At 43.5% G+C, this 26503-nt stretch overlaps 1 protein-coding gene and 1 long non-coding RNA gene across 3 annotated transcripts in view; both read left to right on the forward strand.

Annotated features, from left to right (window-relative positions):
• LOC149978890 (uncharacterized) overlaps positions 1-26503 on the forward strand; it is a 699006-nt gene that overhangs the window by 253337 nt on the left and 419166 nt on the right. The window lies entirely within an intron of this gene.
• LOC110486146 (retinoic acid receptor alpha-A) overlaps positions 1-26503 on the forward strand; it is a 212602-nt gene that overhangs the window by 133318 nt on the left and 52781 nt on the right. Inside the window, exon 1 of one of the 2 annotated variants that reach the window (XM_036940800.2) lies at positions 21200-22360. The exons of the other annotated variant lie outside the window; for it this stretch is intronic. Coding sequence (XP_036796695.1) covers positions 22186-22360 — 175 coding nt within the window. The 5' untranslated portion in view covers positions 21200-22185. Of the gene's footprint in view, positions 1-21199; positions 22361-26503 lie in introns of those variants that run through there. 2 annotated transcript variants of the gene reach the window in all.

Raw genomic sequence — 26503 nt, forward strand, 5'->3', positions numbered from 1 at the left:
ACTTCTGCTTGTTTTTGTGCCTGGACAGTCTGGAAAGAAAACCTGTACCGAAGTCCAAAAACGCCACGGTGTCGTCATAATATATGCACAAACTCTCCCCAACAGTTTTGACTGGGAAGCTTGTGGACGCCTTAAGTCCACAGACGTTAGGAGCTCGGGTGAGAATCAATGAGATGATACCTTCCGTGTCTGAATGCAAATCACGAGCTACTGAGCTCAGCTCCTATTGATATGCACGGCTCTGAGGGATTAACCAATGCTGCTGCTCACTTTCTCTCTTCTCTCACTGGCCCTGGCTGGGTTGTGTATTGTCCCCCGAGGTGGGCCCCGAGGCTCTGGGCCAGGGCCCCCCGCTGATGCTGTTGTTGACAGAGATCAGGGCTTTATGGGAGGTTGTTGTCCTTTTGATAAAGGATGACCTCTCAATCCCCTGGCCAGCGTCCTCTATTGACCCGTACTCAAAACCACCACTGACACGTACTGCTGAGAAATATAGGTATAGGAATATATTGTATCTGCGTAGAGAAGGGACGTTATCAGTGTGGTCCTCTATAAATCTTGACGCGCCAGGGTTGTGGGTTCGATTCCCAGGACCAGCCACATTCAAAATGTATGCACGCGGGACTGTAAATTGTTTTTGGATAAAAGTGTCTGTTAAATAGCATATTCTCTTATTCTGTTCCATTTTGTGACAGGGTAACAGAAAAGCCTCTAGCTATGAAAAGCCTCTGGCAAGCTGTCATCTAATAGACCTAGAGCTCATAGTCCTACAGCGCACATGTGTAACTAATGAATATCTTATACCGGAATCTGCACTGCTTTGCTAGTCACCAGAGAGCTGCAACAATTTCCTGGGTCAGTCTGGTACAGGGTATATGTGGAGTTGAGGTCTGTGTTTTTGTGGATGTGCCCCCCCCCCCCCCCCCCCAGTGTGATGTCCATAATGAGTGATTTAACGGTCTCTTCCTGCTCGGGCCCCCATTACAAAGCCTCCCCACAGGGCCTTTCTCTCCTCTCCGGGCCTGCTGGCCCAGCTCTAGGGGAGGAGGGTGAGGGGGGGTGGGGGCACTGTACTACCGACAGGGGTGAGGTGGGGGTCAGGCTAGCAGGTCTGTTTGTGGATAAAAAAAATATAAAATCCCTCCTGGTTTCTCTCTCCTTGCTCACCGGCTCTTTTTTATTTTCTTGCGCTGTCTTTCCCTTGTCTCTCCTCCCTCCTCATCTTCTCTGTGTCCAGCGGGAGATGATGTGGGGGTGTCGTTTTCATATCCATCCACAGAGGGGGATTAGTCCAGCGGGTCCCTGGAGGTAAAGGAAGGGACAGGGAGAAAGAGGAGAGGGGAAAGGGAGTTCACCCCCTACTTTGAAATGGTGATGATATGACTCCCTCCACTCTAATCCCCCCCCCCCCCCCACCCCATATCAATATCTCCAGGCCTACATGGAGTTGGGGGGGAGGGGGGGTCCTCTGCCCCCCTGCCCCAGCGTTGGGTCCCAGCAGCATTTGTCATGTTCAGGGCCCCTGGAAGGCTGCAGCTCTATGGGACTTTTGTTCCTCGACCTGCTGGCTAAGCAGGGGATTTCACATGTCCCATTACCATTTCAACTGGCTCGGCACATTTCCACATTTCTAAATCGCTTGCCGGGGCCATTACCAGTGAAAAAGCCCACCATCCATAACACCCGGCGCAGGAGGTGGTCGTTTCTAAAGTTTTGCTCTCTCTCTCTCTATATATATATGTGTGTGTGTGGGCAATTCTACAGTAACAGAATTAGGCTTTTGACTCAATGTTTCATTATTAAATGTATTTTATTTATTTCACTTTTTTTATTTAACCTTTATTTAACTAGGCAAGTCAGTCACAAACAAATTCGTATTTACAATCGCGGCCTAGGAACAGTGGGTTAAATGTCTTGTTCAGGGGCAGAACGACAGATTTTTACCTTGTCAGCTCGGGGATTCGATCTAGCAACATTTTGGTTACTGGCCCAACGCTCTAACCACGAGGCCACCTGCCGCTTCCCGGGTATGCCAAATAAAAACCATTTGATTTCAAAGTTTAATAAACCGTACAACTCTGTGAACAATTTACACAGAAAACACATTTATTGGAAGAACTGTGCAAATGCAACGTTTGGTAACAGAATTGCAGTACAATATGCTTCAGATTCTTTCTCTCCCAAAATCGGCTCCGAATTAACATTCAAAGATGTCGGCAGAAAAAGACGGGGTTGTCGGCTATGACATGACACCGTGAGTTTAAAGAAAAGTGGATTTGCATCCGGTAAAGGATTTACGGTAACGGAATTACATCACGGGAGCCTGATCTGGACTGTACAGAAATGCGTAATTATACACAATTAATATCATTGTCTTCATGTTGATGTATCCTGAATAGGTAACCAAAGGTAGAAATATGCAGTATCCTTCTTTTGCATGTTTGGGTATGATTCTACACACCGGCCATTATTGTCTTGAGCTCCGTCTCCAAACAAGACCACATTTGATTGGTCCGGACCCGACCAAATCTGAACCAGTCATAGCCATCTATGTCTCACAAGTTTGGACAGCACAGTAGAGTACAGGGCAGCACAGCACACTCGAGTGCAGTAGATATGTATTGTGCAGAAGAGTACAGTCATGTACTGGTCTCTTACTGTGCTCTACTGTATTGTACTGTGCTGTCCAAACTTGTGAAACATAGACGTCTATGATTGGTTCAGATTTAGTCTGACCAGGGTGGACCGACCGAATTTTAACTACTTTTCAACGTCCGTGCGGTCTCGGTCGGTGCTCAGTGGGTAAGGAACGCGTGCTACAGTACATGGAAAGAGGGTAGGAGTCATGGTTGGCGTCAGTAAAATTCAGGAGAGGTGACATTAACTGGATAGAGTTTAATTTAGCTTATTCATTCGACCAGTTGAGAAGAAACAAGCACACATAACACTTGAAAAAGCCAGACATGCACATGAATAAAATCATGGTGGACAACACACAATAAAGTCTGGGACTTGTTTCCAGTGTGGTCCTCTTGAGACAAGATGGCTAGACAAGATCCAACACAGTATGGCTGTGAAATAATAAAACAACAACAGAGAAGAAGAACATCTATCTCATCATTACAGTTACATTATAGGGGTTATTCATATGGGCACAGAAGACATCAAACATATTTTGACTTTATTTTTTAAAAGCTGCCCAGAGAGGAAGTTGTTTTTATGGGCAGAGGCAACTCATTCCATTCTGAGGCTCCAGTATACAAGAAAGTACCTTTCCCAGCATTACTCCTGAACCCGTATAAGCACACATCAGCAACACCTGATCTGGTGCTGTGATTGTGAGCATCCCTAACACGAGGAAAGTCATCACTTAGATATCTGGGCGCAGGACCATAAATACTCCTGTAAACCAAACCTAGTCTAAACCGGGACACCCTAGGCTCAACAGGCAGCCAGTTTAGTTCCTGAAAGCAGCGAGAGAGCGAGAGAGAAGAGCGAGAGGGGAGAGGGAGTGGTAAGTCCAAACTGTTTTCACAGTCTCGCTTTGACCACCAGATGACAGAAAAAAAAAGTATGAGCTGAACTTAACAGTATGCCAGAGGAAGGGAGGACTGTAGCAGGTGACCCAACTGTGGTTTGTGACTAATATGATTTCCCATTGTGACCAATTCAACTGCAGTAGTTCCATTACAGATTTTCTGGAAAATTCTGTTAGCAATAACTAATTGGTAGGTCTACCTTGACTTATTACTTCTGTGAACTTTCATTATCCTCTCTTCTCATGAGGAAGGGAAATTTAGAAAATATCTTAACGTTATGTGGTTTTTTTTTGGTAACGGAATTACAAGGCACAAGGCAATGTTTCTTAAAATTTCAGAAGGTAAACAATTTCTCCAAAACAAAAAATAAGTGTTTAGTTGGCAGGGGACTTTACCTTATTGTGTTTTTATGTATTTTTGATACCTTTCAATAGTTTTTCTGGTAGATGTTGTCTAAGACCCCTTTGACATCGGTTTTATGAGAAATCAAAGCTTCTTTGTCATTTTTAGAATGGAAAAGGGTTTAAAAATGTATTATGTCTTACTTTCTCAAAAATATATCCGTGTGTATTGTGCCGTTACAGCGCATTAGGCAGACAGACACACAAGTACACTTGCACACACACACACTTATACACATACTCCTACACACCTGATGCCATGTAGCACGACTCATTGTAATCTGTCAGTACAAAGACTATTTGCAGACACACATAAACACACACAATCCTACAAGCATGCTCATATGTACAAAGGGTCATTGTGTGTGTGTAGCCTAATCCGGCAGCAAAAGCCCCCCCCCCCCCTCCCCCCACACACACACAGGGGTATGATCAGGCTTTAAAGGCGTCAGGACGGAGGATACATCTGGTGTTTGGGGTCAGTACTGTAGGTCATCAGGGTGTTATAAAGCCCTGGCCTTGGAGCACGTGGTGCACATCCACTTACACACACTGCACTCTATGACCTCTCCCTCCCTCTATCCATCCCTCAATCTCTCTCTATCAATCTCTCTCCATCCCTCCCTCCTCTTCTCTCTCCCACAATCGCTCTCCTGCAATCTCCCTCCTTTTCATCTATCCCTCCCTCTATCCCTCCCTCTATCCTTCCCTCTATCCCTCCCTCTATCCTTCCACAGCACTCTCTCTGGGCTCAATCAATCAATCAATCAAATGTATTTATAAATCTCTTTTTTACATCAGCAGATGTCACAAAGTGCAGTACAGAAACCCGGCCTAAAACCACAAACAGCAAGCAATGCAGATGTAGAAGCACAGTGGCAAGGAAAAACACCCTAGAAAGGCAGGAACCTAGGAAAAAAACCTAGAGAAGAACCAGGCTCTGAGGGGTGGCCAGTCCTCTTCTGGCTGTGCCGGATGGAGATTATAAGAGTACATGGCCATTTAAGGCAAGATGTTCTCCACAACTCGCATCAAACCAGAAACCAAATGCATATTTTATAATGCTGTAACTACACTATCTTACTTGAACATTTTACGCCCCTCTATACCCTCTCCCTCATCTCTCCCTTCCCTCCCTTTTTACCACGCTCTCTCTGGGCTCCACAACAAGTATCAAATCGGAACCAAGGTAATATTTTGTGGGGATCTGTTTTGAATTCAGCGGCGAGGATAGAAGAATATCCACCTCCCAACTATACTTGAAAAATGAATCACTGAGAAACTGGATACTCCAGAGATATTTTTTTTTATAGAGCTCTATCATCCAAAGACACACAAAAGTCCACATATAACACTCAGAAATGGGGAATACCATTTGAATGAAATCACTTTTTGACAGCATCCCTTTTCATTTTAACAAAACGTTCATGTTTGCCCGCGGAAGAAGTGGTCATAAAGTGACTTTATGGACGTGAGTGCCAAGACATTCAGGAGATAAAGGTGCTCAAATGTGACCCATTTAGCATACCCCAGTATACCATGAAACATGTCTCCACCACTGGAAAATGCTGGAGGAAACGGGTACAAAGTATCTATATCCACAGTAAAATGAGTCCTAAATCGACATAACCTGAAAGGCCGCTCAGCCAGGAAGAAGCCACGGCTCCAAAACCGCCATAAGAAAGCCAGACTACGGTTTGCAACTGCACATGGGGACAAAGATTGTCCTTTTTTGAGAAATGTCCTCTGGTCTGATGAAGCAAAAATATAACTGTTTGGCTATAATGACCATCGTTATGTTAGGAAGGAAAAGGGGGAGGCTTGCTAGCCGAAGAACACCATCCCATCCGTGAAGCACCGGAGGGACTGGTGCACTTCACAAAATAGATGGCATCATGAGGTAGGAAAATAAAGTGGATATATTGAAGCAACATCTCAAGACATCAGTCAGGAAGTTAAAGCTTGGTCGCAAATGGGTCTTCCAAATGGACAATGACCCCAAGCATACTTCCAAAGTTGTGGCAAAATGGCTTAAGGACAACAAAGTCATGGTATTGGAGTGGCCATCACAAAGCCCTGACCTCATTCCTATATAAAATTTGTGGGCAGTACTGAAAAAAACGTGTGCGAGCAATAAGGCTGACAAACCTGACTCAGTTACACCAGCTCTGTCAGGAGGAATGGGCCAAAGTTCACCCAATTTATTGTAGGAAGCTTGTGGAAGGCTACCAGAAACATTTGACCCAAGTTAAACAATTTAAAGGCAATGCTACCAAATATGAATTGAGTGTACGTAAACTTCTGACCCACTGGGAATGTGATGAAAGAAATAAAAGCTGAAATAAATAATTCTCTCTACTATTATTCTGACATTTCACATTCTGAAAATAAAGTGGTGATCCTAACTGACCTAAGACGGGGAGTTTGTGCTAGGATTAAAAGTCAGGAATTGTGAAAAACTGAGATTAAATGTATTTGGCTATGTAAACTTCCGACTTCAACTGTACAGTATGTGAATATGAACAAAAAAGATGAACTGTCATTAAAAAAAAGTATTATATAGTTGTTTGACAGCCCTGTTCGTAAGCTTTTAAACAATTTCAATCTCAACCGTTTCTCTTTCCCAATGATGGAAGACATGGATGTCTCATGGTCTGGTGGGGTATGTAAAATGGGTCAACTTTGAGCATCTTTATCTCTTGTTTTTACATTCAGGCCCAAAACGTCACTTTTTGAGCACTTCTGCAACGGGCAAATACGTATGGAAGGTTTCGTTCAAATCAAAGTGGTTCTGTCAAGAAGTGATTGAATTTTTACCCAAATACAAGTTTGAGAAGAAAGAAAAATAAGAAAATACGTTTTAACAACTTGGGCCAATTGACACAAACCAAGGATCTTCTCATTCAGAGATTTTTCTCTTTCAGAGGGTCAGTCATTTGCGCTCAGAAACAGTGAGCCATGACCTTGGTTTCCATCTGAGGATGGAAAGGCATGTTTTGATGTTATAAAAATTGAGTCTCGATTGAGCTAGAAAACCAAGCGATTTTCCATCCAAAGAGAACCTTTTTGTAAAGCATTTCTCTCTCTTTCTCCTTGTAAGAATGACTTTTCAAGCACTTTACAGTTGCTGAGGTTCATCTTTTTAACCGGCCATTTTAACAACCAGTTAATTACAGTGCCTTGCGAAAGTATTCGGCCCCCTTGAACTTTGCGACCTTTTGCCACATTTCAGGCTTCAAACATAAAGATATAAAACTGTATTTTTTTGTGAAGAATCAACAACAAGTGGGACACAACCATAAAGTGGAACGACATTTATTGGATATTTCAAACTTTTTTAACAAATCAAAAACTGAAAAATTGGGTGTGCAAAATTATTCAGCCCCTTTACTTTCAGTGCAGCAAACTCTCTCCAGAAGTTCAGTGAGGATCTCTGAATGATCCAATGTTGACCTAAATGACTAATGATGATAAATACAATCCACCTGTGTGTAATCAAGTCTCCGTATAAATGCACCTGCACTGTGATAGTCTCAGAGGTCCGTTAAAAGCGCAGAGAGCATCATGAAGAACAAGGAACACACCAGGCAGGTCCGAGATACTGTTGTGAAGAAGTTTAAAGCCGGATTTGGATACAAAAAGATTTCCCAAGCTTTAAACATCCCAAGGAGCACTGTGCAAGCGATAACATTGAAATGGAAGGAGTATCAGACCACTGCAATTCTACCAAGACCTGGCCGTCCCTCTAAACTTTCAGCTCATACAAGGAGAAGACTGATCAGAGATGTAGCCAAGAGACCCATGATCACTCTGGATGAACTGCAGAGATCTACAGCTGAGGTGGGAGACTCTGTCCATAGGACAACAATCAGTCGTATATTGCACAAATCTGGCCTTTATGGAAGAGTGGCAAGAAGAAAGACATTTCTTAAAGATATCCATAAAAAGTGTCGTTTAAAGTTTGCCACAAGCCACCTGGGGGAGACACCAAACATGTGGAAGAAGGTGCTCTGGTCAGATGAAACCAAAATTGAACTTTTTGGCAACAATGCAAAACGTTATGTTTGGCGTAAAAGCAACACAGCTCATCACCCTGAACACACCATGCCCACTGTCAAACATGGTGGTGGCAGCATCATGGTTTGGGCCTGCTTTTCTTCAGCAGGGACAGGGAAGATAGTTAAAATTGATGGGAAGATGGATGGAGCCAAATACAGGACCATTCTGGAAGAAAACCTGATGGAGTCTGCAAAAGACCTGAGACTGGGACGGAGATTTGTCTTCCAACAAGACAATGATCCAAAACATAAAGCAAAATCTACAATGGAATGGTTCAAAAATAAACATATCCAGGTGTTAGAATGGCCAAGTCAAAGTCCAGACCTGAATCCAATCGAGAATCTGTGGAAAGAACTGAAAACTGCTGTTCACAAATGCTCTCCATCCAACCTCACTGAGCTCGAGCTGTTTTGCAAGGAGGAATGGGAAAAAATGTCAGTCTCTCGATGTGCAAAACTGATAGAGACATACCCCAAGCGACTTACAGCTGTAATCGCAGCAAAAGGTGGCGCTACAAAGTATTAACTTAAGGGGGCTGAATAATTTTGCACGCCCAATTTTTCAGTTTTTGATTTGTTAAAAAAGTTTGAAATATCCAATAAATGTCGTTCCACTTCATGATTGTGTCCCACTTGTTGTTGATTCTTCACAAAAAAATACAGTTTTATATCTTTCTGTTTGAAGCCTGAAATGTGGCAAAAGGTCGCAAAGTTCAAGGGGGCCGAATACTTTCGCAAGGCACTGTATTTCTGTACATTTGGCTCTTTTTCTCCATTTCATAAGAGATGGTCAGGGTTACTCTAGCTAGGTTTCTTCTAAGTGCAATAGGAACAAGATCACGAAAATAACCTGTAATTCAGCTGATATTTGCATCCCCCTTACTTTCACACAACACACTGACCCCAGTGGCCCCCCAGTAAACGAGTCGAGCATGAAAGCGTGTGTCAAAACAAAGATAAACAAACACGTACAGACGTTAAGATTACAAGACAGCTCTGGCCTCTTCCACACGTCCTCTGGCCCATTAACGAGACTAGGCTTTCACTGGCTCGGAACCTCCCAACGTAGTGTGTGCATGTACGTGTGTGTGCTACCCTTCCTCATCATGCCTGCAGTGTGTACTCGGTACACCCTCATAGCTGCTGCCTGGCTCCTCCAGATGTGCAGAGGCTAACAGTAGCTAATCCGCGCCACATGCTAACAGCTAACTCAAGCCATCACCATTACCCTTGGCCTAGCTACAGAGTTCTCCGACGGAGATGTCACGTAACCACTTTTCTCGCAGGTAAAAGCTCTTGTTATCATTCGGAGGTGTTTGGACAAGGGGTTTGGGGGGATTTGCTTGTAAAAAAAATAATTATTATTGATTTCACGCAATGCAACCGCCCATATGGTCACAGATTTAGAAATGTACACACACACCCAATTCACACACGTACATGAAGATATACTGAAGCTGTCTTTCCCATACAGCTATGTAGCTTATAACAGGTCACACACCCCCCTCTCTTCTTTCACCCTTGCCCTCAACCACATGTGCACAGACCGAGCGATGAGCGGGGTGATAAGGGAGGTGTGAGGCAAGCGATTGATCAACATGTCAAACCCACTCTGCTGTCAGTTAGGGGAGGCTCTTACACTGCATCTCAAATGGCTCCCTATATAGTGCACTAATTTTGACCTATAATACAGAATAACATGCCATTTGGGACTAGGGCTGTGCGGTAAACTGTATTTTATGATATACCGGTATTGATGCACGGACCGGGCCGGTGTGTGTTTTTTACTTTACATTCTATAACGGTATTTGAATGTTTAGGTGTGTTAAATGTTATACGCTGTGTGTAACATCCATTTTTGTTAGTTTACTTCGCTACTTGAGTCATCTCTCTCCACTCTTTCTCTCGGTGCCACTTTCCACACAGACCTAGCCACGCCCCCTGTCACTCAAGGAGCGCATTTGATGTTCCTCAACCAAGAGACACTTGCCTTCAGTCTGCATGGTCAATGCAGCACATGCAACAATGTTGATGACATAAATGCTATTTTCACTTTGCATCTTAATATAAATCAACTAGCGTTCTATATTGACACTATTCGTTTGTGTTTCTTACATCTGCAAACGGCAAGTTGGGTCTGAAAAATGTTAGCCGCAAATGCTAATCGCTAGCTAGCTAGCTAATAAATGGAGTCAGAGCAAGCGTAACTAACTACACAGCCTGATAATGCCAGTGATGGTGTAGACTTAAAATCAGTATGTTGTTTGCACAACAGTATCTTCTAAATCAAATAGAAACACGTGAAGCATGAACATCTACATTAAGTTGCTATGAGAAAACATGAAATGTAGCCAAAGATTATAGGGTCCTCTAGGAAACACTTGTCAACAACACTCTGGTTCCTAACCTGTCACAATAACTCCTCCCTGGCATTTTCACTCATTGTCATGTCAAATAACACTGTATTCAAAGAGCCCACTATTATATTCTAGCTATAGAATTAGAATTGCCATAATGCCAACAGTTCACCCAAATGTTTTTCTCTAAATCGCAAGTCAAATCACAATTGCAACATTTGGTTACAAATAAGGCCTAGATTGTTTGCCGATATCTTGCAGCCCTATGTGGCAGTGTGGAAATGACCCCAAATGAGTGCAGGAAATTGATGAAAATGCTGAACATGATTTTTGGTTGAATTGAACAGTATAAAACAATCAGGATGGAGAAGACCCATTGAAATCACTTAGAATGTATATGTTGCCTCTGTAAGGTCATGTGCTACTCATGAGGCACATCATGAGAACTTTTATTATTAAAAAAACATAAAATACTGTCATACCGTAATTCTTTTTTGAAATACCATCCTAGGATATTTTGGCCTTATCGCACAGGCCAGCTCTTCAAAGTGGAACTCTTTAATGGGTTCGTTACACCATCGAGAGGAGTGTGTGGTGTAATGAACCCATAGCAGAGCTGCAATGCATGCTTGGAGTCCGACATCCTACATACCCATGCACATAACCATGATAAGCAGCTAACCCTTCACTGCTGTTTGTAGGGACAGGGAGAGAAACGCACACAGGGACACGGTCCGTTCTTCTCTCTCCTCTCAGCTAGTTGATGTTCTGAAGTGTATTATATTAATGGAAGTGACAGAAATGTCACAAGTCGACTCCTCCGACTGTCTTGTGTGAAAAACACGATACTGGGCAGCTTCTTCCTGTGGCTATCAATCTATGTCATTAGTGGTTAGGCTAATCCGCTAATGAGCTTGTGTGTGTGTGTGTGTGTGTGTGTGTGTGTGTGTGTGTGTTGTGCTGCAGCAGAGAGCTAGATAGCCCATCCTCCATTTGTGGAGGAGAAGGTAATTACTGTAACGGAGTTGACCTAACACTAATGACTTGTATTCTGTCACCTCGAAGCAACTGATCTCATAAAGGAAATAACGTAACATAATGACGGCTGGTGTGAGATTCACAATGATACTTAATTGGTAGAAACACCATGAGGCCAATGTCTCTGGTAGTCCTCAGTTAAAAAAGGTGGGGGGGGCTGCTATGTCTATGTTGAAGGGGGGGGGGGGGGGGGGGGTCAGGGATGAAAGGGAAATACATAGTTTAGTGCTTTGAAGTTACAGTTAGGTTTTCCCACGCATTTCCTTCCATCACATCATAAACCTCTTCAACCCCCCCCCCCCCCCCCCAAATCCCCCCATCCCAGCACCACTTGGACTCCAAAGACCAATGCTAATTGCTCTTATCAAGGACACCATGTAATCTCCTCTCGTTAACTCAAGTTCATCGGGCCGCAATTCATTTGAGGGTTGTAAAAGTAGCTTAGAAGTCAATTTCTTCAATATCTACTCAATTTGTCATCAGAACACTACAATTATCTCTTTGTATGTGAATGATAAGGTGTATTCCCCTAAACTTGCCATATCAATGTGCAACTGAATTTCACTTGTACAAAATAGCCAATTCTTTCTCACTTCTCCTTAAAGCCATAGTGATGAAACTGCCATGTCCGTTTACGATATTACAAAGATGTTACTTCAAACAATGAACACTCCCTCCCCCCCCCCCCCCCCCCCCTCGGACATCATTGCACACACGATAGCACAGCAGAGTATGTACTACGGTTACATTTTTACCACGATGTGGGATGCTCATTTCCTCAAAACAAAACTGACCGCCCCGTGCCTGGGGTGCTGTTTCACCTATCGCGGATCTCATTTTTAACAAAAGCCAATTTGAGGGTTGACCTTTTTAAAGGTGGTTTAAAAAATGTGTAAGCGTTCCTAATTGGCATCATCAGGTCCAATATGTTGGGATATGTATCACTGTTTCCCCTACCCATGCCCAGGAAGAGCCCGGGCCGGTCAACCGCTCTCAAAGTGGGCATCGGTTCAGACGTTTTAGCTCTTAAGAGCAAGAAGAATTACCGCCTGGTCTACACCCAGCAAAAAGCCCACAGCCTTCCTTCACAGCCTTCCTTCCTTCCAGAAAGTGATTAGTGGCGTTTTAATGTTTAAAAGTGTCAGTGCGTTTCTCAAAGTCAGATCCAGCCAGGACGTATTCCGCAAGATGAGAAATTAGCAAGAAAAATGGCTTCACTTCCATGCCTTTCTCTGTAGAACTCCATGAGTCATCGGGTTGTCCAGGGCTCGTGTTCAAAAGGTAGGAGCGCTAATCTAGGATCAGTTCCCACCTTCTGTGTAATCTTACTCATTCGGATCAGTTTGGCCTTTTAGATCTTATCCGAGCACTCCTACTGGGAGACTATTTGTGAACACAGGCCCTGGCTTCATCATCTAGTTCTTGGTGTGCTGTTTCTTGCCAATTGACACACATTCCATGAAGGGTTATCTGTAGGAGTAAAGAGTGCTGGCCCATATGTTGAAATAGTGTCACTGAACAGGCAGCTTAAGGTTACTGACCTGATTTGACATTTTAGGTTGATAACGAGACCCTTTAGAACTCCCGTGCACCTCATCCGTTGGAAAGCAGTGTTTTAATGCTTATAGTGCGAAACCTGTGAGACTGACTCTGAGCCAACAGTCGAAAGGGCACATTCTCAAAAGCAAGCGCAGGCCAGCTGGAAAGTGTCTTCACGGACATTTTCAATCTCTCATTGTCCCAGTCCGTCATCCCAACATGTTTCAAAGCTGACCACCATTGTCCCAGTTCCCAAGAGCTCAGAGGAAACCTGCCTGAGTGACTATTGCCCTGTAGCACTCACATCTGTAATTATGAGGTGCTTTGAAAGGCTGGTCATGACACACATCAACACCATCATCCCAGACACCCTAGACCTCCCTAGACACTCCAATTCATGTACCGCCCGAACACATTCACAGAGGATGCAATGTCAGTTACACTTCACACTGCCCTCTCCCACCTGGACAAGAGGGGAAATAAATGAGAATGCTATTTATAGACTGCAACTCAGTGTTCAACACCATAGTCCCTTCCAAGCTCATCATCAAGCTAAGGACCCTTGGAGTGAACCACTCCCTCTGCAACTGGATCCTGGACTTCCTGACGGGCTGGTCCCAGGTGGTGAGGGTAGGCAGCAACACCTCCTCCCCGCTGACCCTCAACACGAGGCCTCCTCTGAGGTGTGTGCTTAGTCCCCTCCTGTACTCCCTGTTCATCCACGACAGGGGTCAACCAACTACGACTCCTGATCACGGACGGCGATGAGACAGACTACAGGGAGGAGGTCAGACACTTAGCAGTGTGGTGTCAGGACAACAACCTCTCCCTCAACGTCAATAAAAACCAAGGAGCTGATTGTGGACTGTCGGAGAGAGGGGGGAGAGCACGCTACCATCCTTATCGACAGGGCTGTTGTGAAGCATGTCGAGAGCTTCAAGTTCCTTGGCATCCACATCACTAAGGACTTAACATGGTCCACACACATCTGCAGAGTCGTGAAAAAGGCATGGCAGCACTTCTTCCCCCTCAGGAGGCTCAAAATATTTGGCATGGGCCCTTGTATCCTCAAAAAGTTATACAGATGCACCATCGAGAGCATCTTGACTGGCTGCATCATCTCTTGGTATGGCAAATGCACCGCCCTTGACTGCAAAGCTCTACAGACAGTAGTGCGGACAGCCTAGTGCATCACTGGGGCCGAGTTCCCTGCCATCCAGGACCTCTATCATGCGGTGTCAGAGGAAGGCCCGAAAAATTGTCAGATTCCATCCACCCAAGCTATAGACTGTTCACTCTGCTACCGTCAGGCAAACAGTACCAGGGCATCGGCTCTCGGACCAACAAGCTCAGGGACAGCTTCTACCCCCAAGCCATAATTCTGCTAAATAGCCAGACTACTAAATAGTCAATGAATGGTACCCAAACTATCTGCACTGACTCTATCTGTGATTGACCCTACGCACTAGACTATACATACACACCATATACACACTCACTCACACACAACTACATTGACACTCCCGCAGAAAAACCGCGCGCACACACACACACCAACACGACACAAACATACATATGCATTACGCGCGCACACGCACACACACACTTTTACACTCATCCTTTGCTGCGGCTACTCTGTTCTTTATTTTAATCATATTATTATCTATCCTGATGTCTAGTCACTTTACCCTGCCTTCAAGTACATACAGTGCCTTGCGAAAGTATTCGGCCCCCTTGAACTTTGCGACCTTTTGCCACATTTCAGGCTTCAAACATAAAGATATAAAACTGTATTTTTTTGTGAAGAATCAACAACAAGTGGGACACAATCATGAAGTGGAACGACATTTATTGGATATTTCAAACTTTTTTAACAAATCAAAAACTGAAAAATTGGGCGTGCAAAAGTATTCAGCCCCTTTACTTTCAGTGCAGCAAACTCTCTCCAGATGTTCAGTGAGGATCTCTGAATGATCCAATGTTGACCTAAATGACTAATGATGATAAATACAATCCACCTGTGTGTAATCAAGTCTCCATATAAATGCACCTGCACTGTGATAGTCTCAGAGGTCCGTCAAAAGCGCAGAGAGCATCATGAAGAACAAGGAACACACCAGGCAGGTCCGAGATACTGTTGTGAAGAAGTTTAAAGCCGGATGAACACACCATCCCCACTGTCAAACATGGTGGTGGCAGCATCATGGTTTGGGCCTGCTTTTCTTCAGCAGGGACAGGGAAGATGGTTAAAATTGATGGGAAGATGGATGGAGCCAAATACAGGACCATTCTGGAAGAAAACCTGATGGAGTCTGCAAAAGACCTGAGACTGGGATGGAGATTTATCTTCCAACAAGACAATGATCCAAAACATAAAGCAAAATCTACAATGGAATGGTTCAAAAATAAACATATCCAGGTGTTAGAATGGCCAAGTCAAAGTCCAGACCTGAATCCAATCGAGAATCTGTGGAAAGAACTGAAAACTGCTGTTCACAAATGCTCTCCATCCAACCTCACTGAGCTCGAGCTGTTTTGCAAGGAGGAATGGGAAAAAATGTCAGTCTCTCGATGTGCAAAACTGATAGAGACATACCCCAAGCGACTTACAGTTGTAATCGCAGCAAAAGGTGGCGCTACAAAGTATTAACTTAAGGGGGCTGAATAATTTTGCACGCCCAATTTTTCAGTTTTTGATTTGTTAAAAAAGTTTGAAATATTCAATAAATGTCGTTCCACTTCATGATTGTGTCCTACTTGTTGTTGATTCTTCACAAAAAACTATAGTTTTATATCTTTATGTTTGAAGCCTGAAATGTGGCAAAAGGTCGCAAAGTTCAAGGGGGCCGAATACTTTCGCAAGGCACTGTATCTACCTCAAATAACTTGTATGTCTGCACATTGATTTGGTACTGGTACTCCCGTATATAGCTCCATTCTTGTGTTTTATTTGATTTCTCTTGTGTTACTAGTTTTATTATTTTTAAACATTGCATCATTGGGAAGGGCTCATAAAGCAAGCATTTCACGGTATAGTCTACACCAGTTATATTCGGCGCAGGTGACAAATAACATGTGATTTGAATCAGTCAAAGGTCAGACAGACTGTGTGCACATGTGACTGTTACATTGTAGGCCTTCACCTCGACCCTATGAGAGCTCTGAGCAGTGTCTCAGAAACAAAGGCAATATTTGGCTGTTCCACTTTCCTGAATGTCTTGTTGTGCAAAACGTGTTTCTATACTTAATCATCAACTGACCTCGAACGAAATGATGTTGTGAAATGGTCATAGGAAAACTGGGCTAAAGCCAAAGGCAATGATGTAAGTGTAAATAATAGCAAATTGCTTTGTCGTACATTTACAATGAAGTCAATTTTCATTACGCAACTTGCCAGGCGCTGCTCGCTCGCTTACATACCCATCAGGAAATTGTAATATCCTATGAAAGGGCCCGTATCTGTGGCTAGCACCCCTGCCGCCACTCTCAATGGATTTAATGCCTCCTATCAATTAACAAATGTGTATTTATTTGATGTGTGGTCTTTTATCCCGAGCAGCTAATATTTTAAACTGACGAAAATCAATACCCAAGCACTTTCACGTCAAGGGAAAAAAATGGGATCAGCCAAGGCATTAAAGAAGAGGTTGATACATTGTTCTGCTTACGAATGTGGCCATCTTTCACTCGCTGACAGCAACCTTGGTTTAGCTCGTTGACTGATGCAGAGTGGCGCCACGACTTGAGTATTCATTGCCTTATGTGTACACTGCTCTACCCCCTAGCAAGTGTGTGTGCAACCTGCCCAGGGAAGTGAAACCAAGGAGGGGGGGGGCTTCCTACCGGATTGACAGGAGAACATTGGGGTGATTCCAGTTGCAAGGTGCAGAGGAGCGAAGTGAGAAGTTGAGCGTGTGTTGGGCCAGCACGAGGTGAGGCTTTTGCCTGGTTTGTTGGGTTCACAGAGAGTTCAGCTGCACTGTGAAAGGTGTGTGTGTGTGTGTGTGTGTGTAATTGGTGGGCAGTCAATGGGCGTATTTACGGTACAGGGACAGGGATGGATGGAAAGGTTGAACAATATTGACAAGTGTCTTGTTTTGTATCAGAACAACAGCCGCCACACTTGTTTTCAGTAAATAAATGATTCTGCATTCAGGCTTAACACTACTGATTTGTCACTCATATTTTAAACTGTTCAAACCTTTTTTTGTTTTTGAATAGAATGAAATTTTATTAAAGCTGCAATATGATTTTTTTTGGGGCGACCTGACCAAATTCACATAGAAATATAAGTTCTAGCTCTGTAATTCTCATTGAAAGCAAGTCTAAAAAGCGGTAAATCTGTTCTCTGTGTGCTATTTCTATGCTTAATGTTCTTACGTTTTGTTTTTGCGTCTCGGGGCCCCGAGTAGCGCAGGGGTCTAAGGCACTGCATCTCAGTGTTTGAGGCGACACTACAGACACCCTGGTTCGAGTCCAGGCTGTATCACAACCGACCGGGATTGGGAGGCCCATAGGGCGGCACACAATTGGCCCAGCGTTGTCCGGGTTTGGCCGGTGTAGGCCGTCATTGTAAATAAGATTTTGTTCTTAACTGACTTGCCTAGTTAAATTTAAAATAAAAAAATGACCCCCGGTTTTGTAGACCAGCTTCAAACAGCTGAAAATATACTGAACAAAAATAGAAATGCAACAAATTCAGAGTTTTTACTTAGTTACAGTTCATATAAGGAATTTCACATGACTGGGAATACAAATATGCATCTTTTGGCCACAAATACCTTTAAAAAAAATAGAAAGGGCGTAAATCAGGAAAACCAGTCAGTAACTGGTGTGACCACCAATATTCTTTTAAAAATATGAATTTTTTAATAAATGTAACCTTTATTTATCTTGCCTCATAGCGTGACACATCTCCTTATCAGGCTGTTGATTGTGGCCTGTGGAATATTGACCCTCTCCTCTTCAATGGCTGGGCGAAGTTGCTGGATATTGGCGGCAAGTGGAACACGCTGTCGTACACGTCAATCCAGAGCATCCCAAACATGCTCAATGGGTGACATGTCTTGTGAGCATGCAGGCCATGGAAGAACTGGGACATTTTTAGCTTCCATGAATTGTGTACAGATCCTTGCGACATGGGGCCGTGCATTATCATGCTGAAACATGAGGTGACGGCAGCAGATGAATGGCACGACCATGGGCCTCGAGATCTCGTCACGGTATCTCTATTGCCATCGATAAAATGCAATTGTGTTTGTTGTCCATAGCTTATGCCTGCCCATGTCATAACCCCAACTCCACCATTGGGCATTCTGTTCACAACGTTGACATCAGCAAACAGCTCGCCCACACGACGCCATTGTCGTGGTCAACAACATCAAATACCCCCCTATATTATATGTATGTACTCTTATTCCATTCCTTTACTTAGATTTATGTGTTTTGGGTAGTTGTTGGGAAATTGTTAGATTACATGTTAGATATTAGCTGCGGTCATCCCTCTCTTCAAAGGGGGGGGGACACTCTTGACCCAAACTGCTTCAGACCTATATCTATCCTACCCTGCCTTTCTAAGGTCTTCGAAAGCCAAGTTAACAAACAGATTACCGACCATTTCGTATCTCCGCTATGCAATCTGGTTTCAGAGCTGGTCATGGGTGCACCTCAGCCACGCTCAAGGTTGTAAACGATATCTTAACCGCCATCGATAAGAAACAATACTGTGTAGCCGTATTCATTGACCTGGCCAAGGCTTTCGACTCTGTCAATCACCACATCCTCATCGGCAGACTCAACAGTCTTGGTTTCTCAAATGATTGCCTCGCCTGGTTCACCAACTACTTCTCCGACAGAGTTCACTGTGTCAAATCTGAGGGCCTGTTGTCCGGACTTCTGGCAGTCTCTATGGGGGTGAGTTCAATTCTTGGGCCGACTCTCTTCTCTGTATATATCAATGATGTCGCTCTTGCTGCTGGTGAGTCTCTGATCCACCTCTACGCAGACGACACCATTCTGTATACATCTGGCCCTTCTTTGGACAGTGTGTTAACAACCCTCCAGACGAGCTTCATTGCCATACAACTCTCCTTCCGTGGCCTCCAACTGCTCTTAAATACAAGTAAAACTAAATGCATGCTCTTCAACCGATTGCTGCCTGCACCTGCCCGCCTGTCCAGCATCACTACTCTGGACGGTTCTGACAAGAATATGTGGACAACTACAAATACCTAGGTGTCTGGTTAGACTGTAAACTCTCCTTCCAGACTCACACAAAACATCTCCAATCCAAAGTTAAATCTAGAATTGGCTTCCTATTTCGCAACAAAGCCTCCTTCACTCACGCTGCCAAACATACCCTCGTAAAACTGACCATCTTACCGATCCTCGACTTTGGCGATGTCATTTACAAAATAGCCTCCAACACCCTACTCAACAAATTGGATGCAGTCTATCACAGTGCCATCCGTTTTGTCACCAAAGCCCCATATACTACCCACCACTGCGACCTGTACACTCTCGTTGGCTGGCCCTCGCTTCATACTCGTCGCCAAACCCACTGGCTCCAGGTCATCTACAAGACCATGCTAGGTAAAGTCCCGCCTTATCTCTGCTCGCTGGTCACCATAGCTGCACCCACCCGTAGCAAGCGTTCCATCAGGTATATCTCACATGTCACCCCCAAAGCCAATTGCTCCTTTGGCTGCCTCTCCTTCCAGTTCTCTGCTGCCAATGACTGGAACGAACTACAAAAATCTCTGAAACTGGAAATACTTATATCCCCCACTAGCTTTAAGCACCAGCTGTCAGAGCAGCTCACAGATCACTGCACCTGTACATAGCCCATTATAAATAGCCAAAACAACTACCTCTTCCCCTACTGTATTTATTTAATTATTTTGCTCCTTTGCACCCCAGTATTTCTACTTTGCACACTCATCTACTGTCAAATCTACCATTCCAGTGTTTTAATTGCTATATTTTATTTACTTCGCCACCATGTCCTATTTAAATAAAGGTGAAATAAAAAATACAAAATTGCTGCACTGCCGGAACTAGAAGCACAAGCATTTCGCTACACTCGCAATAACATCTGCTAACCATGTGTATGTGACCAATAAAATTGTATTTTATTTGGTCTGTGGTTGAGGCCAGTTGGACGTACTGCCAAATTCTCTAAAACGATATTGGAAGTGGCTTATGGTAGAGAAATTAACATCAAATTATCTGGCAACAGCTCTGGTGGACATTCCTGCAGCCAGCATGCCAATTGCATGCTCCATGAAAACTTCTGTGGCATTGTGTTGTGTGACAAAACTGCACATTTTAGTGGTCTTTTATTGTCCCCATTTACAAACTGAGAACATTTTGAAACCTTCATTAAACTAGGCAAGTCAGCTAAGAACAAATTCTTATTTTCAATGAGGAACAACTGCCTGTTCAGGGGCAGAACGACAGATTTGTACCTTGTCAGCTCGGGGATCTGAACTTGTAACCTTTCGGTTACTAGTCCAACTCTAGGCTACCCTGCCGCCCCGTGTAATGATCATGCTGATTAAATCAGCTTTGTGATAACCCATCCACCTGACATGTGTGGCATATCTTGGCAAAGGAGGGATGATCTCTAACAGGGATGTAAACTAATTTGTGCACAGAATTGGAGAGAAATACGTGTTTTGAGTGTATGGAACATTTATGGGGTATTTTATTTCAACTCATGAAACATGGCACCAACACTTTACATGTTGCGTTTATATTTTTGTTCAGTGTACAATATTTTTGGTTATGGAAAATAGATTTCAAAGCTGTTTAGATGGCACAACGATTCTCTACACTATACTTGCATGTTTTGTCACATAAACAAACATTAGGCAAACTATTAGAATTTTAGCAACCAGGAAGTGGCGGCGCGATTTCTGCATAGTGCACTTTTAAAGGGCCATTGGCCGACTTCAGTCATTATATACATTTAAAAAAAATACCACCCAGTTGCTGTCAAGTCCCACTACAGTCATTAGATCAATCAGGGCTGTACTGTATCATGTAATTATCATGTTCCACTTCAAATCTCATGCAGAATAGATACTTGTCATCTGATGAACACCTTCAACAACATCAAATACTCCCCTCTATGATTTACAAACTGAGAACGTTACATTTGGATTATAACCAGAGGAAGGATAACCTAAGGTAGCAGGCGTCGGTTTACGGGCTTCGTCTCTTCTGCTATCCTTTCCCCCTAAACGGGATGCTTCCGGTTTCAGACACCCAGCTGAGGGTTTAAGGACGGAAAAGTGAGGCTGGGTAGGTGGAGCTAATACGCAGCTGCTGAAACTCGTCAAAAAAAAAACACACAAATTGCAGGGCAGCATTTGGAAACCGAATGAACTGTGAGCAGAGGTCTCTTCACAAGACATGGACGCCGGCCGTCAAGTGTCCTTATGTAACGCAGCGATCACGAAAACAACAGGATGCTCAACAGATTCTCGACGAATCTTAAGCCTGTTGTATTTGAGATGAACTTAGTATAGCGCTCTCCGTCGTCTATCGAAGAGATCGGATATTACTCCTGGACATGTTATCCGTTCTGGAGCGATTTGGAATTGAAATACCTATTTCCACTTGATTCGGTTGTTGAGGCGACATACTGTACTGTATCTCTAAATATGAGAGTGGGGGGGGACACGTAACTGACGGTGGGAGCGTGATGGACAAGAAGTTGTCATAGGCGACTTTTCTATGGGACTTGTATTCCACACATGCTTGCATTGGAAGGACAAGGCAGATCGACGGGGGAATAGCGTGGTCCACTTGAAACTCTGTGTCGCCCGAGTTGGTCAACAGCTTTGGAAACACCATTCAACAACAGTGAATCGCGGACTCATATTCCCAAAACGAGTCGAGCAAATAACAGACGGAATAATTTGTTTTAACATTTATTATTTTTGTTGGTGTAGTTGTTTTTTTCCTAATCACAACAGTTTGTGCCCACTGAATTAAACCACTATATAGGTCGGTTGCGTCACTTCATCGCGCGGGCTGGAGAACAAGAAGTTGTTACGTTGTTGTTGTAATGTTGTTACAACTCTGTTGGGGAGGACACCCTCTGATGCGTTCTTTCCCTGCGACATGTGATGACATCCCTCGTTGCGCTCGGTGTTTTTGAAAACCCCTCTCTCGTCTTCTTTATTCGAACCGGAGGAGATCAGAGGACAGTTGCTGTCTATTTCGGGCTTGCAGCTCGTTTTGCGTGATGTACGACAGTGAGGATGTGGTGGGACTCACCCCTAGTCCGAACCGTTTTTTAACTATGGATTACTTCCACCAGAACCGAGGATGTCTAATCCCCGATAAGAGCCTCGTACCTGCGGCGCACCGTCCCTTCAGTTCGTCCATCAGAAATCAACACTGGAATGGATCAAACCACTGTATGTTGCTTTCCACTTTACTTGTTCTCGACCAAGCAGTAATTGATTGTCGTAAGAAATCATGCATGTACCAAAGGCGCATACATCATGTAATCCGTAGATATTGATTGTTGGGCGATATGAGCAAAAGCATTACCCCAAACTGTTATGTTTCACTCTTCCGTAGGCTTCATGCTCTGTCTCTGTTTGAAGCTATTAGGCCAAACTTACATTTGTCGACAGTTTTTAATTGATTTAATTAATCTGAACTGGTATTCTTAGCCAACTCGTCACGTTATGTCGCCCTGCAACAGTTTATCTTTGCAAAAAAAACATGCAGAATCTATTTGCAACATCGCAGGTAACGTTGTGGCAATCCATTCTCACCGCCGTATTACATTGCTTGCAAAAACTTAAACCATGCCATGCTTGAGGCCCCTTGTGACTCATTACTATGTGGCCATGTCTGTGTTGCTATACTAGTGTTTATGTATACAACGACGAGCTATGTAAAGCCTGGGCCTATTTCTCACGTGGGAGAAAAATGTAGACTTGCCTGTATCGCGTAACTTTGCCAAACAAGTACATATTCAATGATCTTTAATGATCAGTATGACCAAATAGATAGACAATCCTTGCAGTTCTTTGCTTGCATTTTTTTTTTTTTACAGCCTTCAGTGGAGTCTAATGTCCAAAGACCACATGTAGGATAGTAAAGGTAATGTATTGATAACTTGCTGAATCATTCATCTTAAAAAAAAAATCGTAGCCAACAAGTCCGTGTCTGTGACTTATGAGGATAAACTAGGTTTATATTTAGAACATGTCTGCTCCAAATTCACTAGAAGTGTGATGATGGAACAATTTTGCCCAGATTCACGCTTCAGTGCTTTTAGAGGTCACCTATCACAAATTGGTGTCAGCACATCAAATGGTTGATGACGTTTTGCCCTTGATACACTACTTTTCCATCCTAACATTCAATTAGATTGTCAATTCGAAAACAACGCCAGGCTATCCATGGTAAATGTGGAATGAGTCGTGCTTGAGTCACCCATGTAACACAAAATCCCTGCTATGGGCTCACAGTGCAACGTGTGATGTGTTGATGGTCATAGTCTGCCTGGAAACTCGGTCCTCCGGCGATTGTTCGGACATGTCAACATTGCTAAGCTTGTGTAAGCCCGTCGGAGGGATCATTTGTTCACTGGCTCAGCTCCGCTTTCTAATGGAGATGGCTACAATTGACCAAAGTATTTATGCCCCTCGGATGGGGGGGGGCAAAGAGGTTCAGGAAGACACAGAGAGAGTTTAGGATTTAGCCCTAAGCCCAAAGGTAATGTGGTGGCGCCCACAGTAAAAAAAAGTATATACAGTTGAAGTCGGGAAGTTTACATACACCTTAGCCAAATACATTTAAACTCAGTTTTTCACAATTCCTGACATTTAATCTCAGTAAAAAAATTCCCTGTTTTAGGTCAGTTAGGATCACCACTTTTTATATTCAGAATGTGGAATGTCAGAATAATAGTAGAGAGAATGTTGTATTTCTTTCATCACATTCCCAGTGGGTCAGAAGTTTACATACACTCAATTTGTATTTGGTATCATTTCCTTTAAGTTGTTTAACCTGGGTCAAATGTTTTGGGTAGCCTTCCACAAGCTTCCCACAATAAGTTGGGTGAATTTCGGCCCATTCCTCCTGACTGAGCTGATGTAACTGAGTCAGGTTTGTAGGCCTCCTTGCTCGCACACGCTTTTTCAGTTCTGCCCACAAATTGTCTATAGGATTGAGGTCAGGGCTTTGTGATGGCCACTCCAATACCTTGACTTCGTTGTCCTTATGCCATTTTGCCACAACTTTGGAAGTATGCTTGGGGTCATTGTCCATTTGGAAGACCAAGCTTTAACTTCCTGAGATGTTGCCATCTAGATGATGTCATCTATTTTGTGAAGTGCACCAGTCCCTCCTGCAGCAATGCACCCCCACAACATGATGCTGCCACCCTGTGCTTCATGGTTTGGATGGTGTTCTTCGGCTTGCAAACCTCCCTCTTTTTCCTCCAAACATAACGATGGTCATTGTGGCCAAACAGTTCTATTTTTGTTTCATCAGACCAGAGGACATTTCTCCAAAAAGTACGATCTTTTGTCCCCATGTGCAGTTGCAAACCGTAGTCTGGCTTTTTGTATGGCGGTTTTGGAGCAGTGACTTCTTTCTTGCTGAGCAGCCTTTCAGGTTATGTTGATATAGGACTCGTTTTACTGTGAATATTGATCATTTTGTACCGGTCTGCTCCAGCATCTTCTCAAGGTCCTTTGCTGTTGTTCTGGGATTGATTTGCACTTTTCACACCAAAGTACGTTCATCTCTAGGAGACAGAACGCATCTCCTTCCTGAGCAGTATGACAGCTGAGTGGTCCCATGGTGTTTATACTTGCGTACTATTGTTTGTACAGATGAACGTGGTACCTTCAAGGGTTTGGAAATTGCTCCCAAGGATAAACAAGACTTGTGAAGGTCTACAATTTTCTTTCTTTCTTGGCTGATTTCTTTTGATTGTCCCATGATATCAAGCAAAGAAGCACTGAGTTTGAAGGTAGGCATTGAAATACATCCACAGGTACATCTCCACTTGACTCAATTTATGTCAATTAGCCTATCAGAAGCTTCTGAAGCCATTACATAATTTTCTGGAATTTTCCAAGCTGTTTAAAGGCACAGTCAACTTAGTGTATGTAAACTTCTGACCCACTGGAATTGTGATACAGTGAATTATAAGTGAAATAATCTGTCTGTAAACAATTGTTGGAAAAATGACTTGTGTGTCATTCACAAAGTAGATGTCCTAACCGACTTGCCAAAGCTATAGTTTGTTAACAAGAAATTTGTGGAGTGGTTGAAAAATGAGTTTTAATGACTCCAACCTAAGTGTATGTAAACGTCTGACTTCAACTGTATGTATATATATTCTACAATCTGAAAAAAGCTTGTTCTTAACTTGGGTATCTTTAATTTTAAACTCAGAGAGATATTTTTGTAGCATGCTCATCCCTACACTTTTAGGTCTATTTTGATATTGATAGTTGCTTGTTGTGGTCATGGAGAGTGAAAGTTGACCAGAGCCCTTTCTCAGTTTCAGCTGAGTCAGTCAGACAGTCAAGAGCCGCTCTTTGAAGGTCTCCCATAATAGCAATGTCCCCATGAGAGAACAACACTGCTGGGATCCCAACAGGGTGTCGCGTCGAGTCACGAACCAGGGTCCTGTTCAGTGGAGACAAAACGTTTTGGAACCGAATGGAACAGGGAAGTTCTTGCTGACCTGAACTTGTCTGACAAGTAGATGACTGTTTTTGGTTGCAAAACGTTGGGCGACTATGGCCTAAAAGATGAGCCTTTCACCCCATAGTCACTGATCTGGCTTTCAAGTATCTTTATGAAAATGCCCCTTTTTTGTTTAAACAACCTGAACCACTCATAATAACTTCTTGCAGCGGGCATTATAGAACATGAACACAGGTCTCATAAACAACCTCTCAAGCCCACATGCTCGTGAGTAGCCATCTGATATTAGTGTTTTATGCTTATTGCACATTTATACGAGCTGTGTAGTCTGTTTTAGAAGTATTTTGGCTATAATGCTGCTAGCAGTAGTAGGCACCGCACTGCCGCGTGTGACAAACTGAGCATACGTTTTCCAGAATCAATGTTCATTGATACTCTTGTTTTGGTAGCGTCTGCTCTGTGCGCAATTCCAGGAGTTGAGACATACAAAGGGGTATCTTTAGAAAGGATAACTTCTCTGCTATTACAGTAAAATAGTGTTTCAATCTGTTTCGGTGGCCATATGAGCGACGACTCCGTTGGACCAAACCTCAAATGCAAATAGTGAGTTGTATCCGCTTGTCAGAGAGGAAGGAGTGATCTTTAATCTTTGTTGTTGTGAGTGGCAGGTGGAGGGGCTTGGTGTGTGTGTGTGTGTGTGTGTGTGTGTGTGTGTGTGTGTGAGTGAATTGGAACGTGCACAGCCTATAAGCCATTGCACGCAGCACAGAAGGAGCACAGGAGACGAGACCAAAAAGACATGAGGACATAAACACTCATAAGAACGAAAAAAAATGAGAACGTTGATTCTTGCCAATATAGGTATTTGGAATATCGCA

This window comes from Oncorhynchus mykiss, chromosome 13, assembly GCF_057628025.1.
Source record: "Oncorhynchus mykiss isolate SJ-2025 chromosome 13, ASM5762802v1, whole genome shotgun sequence".
Classification (NCBI taxonomy): domain Eukaryota; kingdom Metazoa; phylum Chordata; class Actinopteri; order Salmoniformes; family Salmonidae; genus Oncorhynchus; species Oncorhynchus mykiss.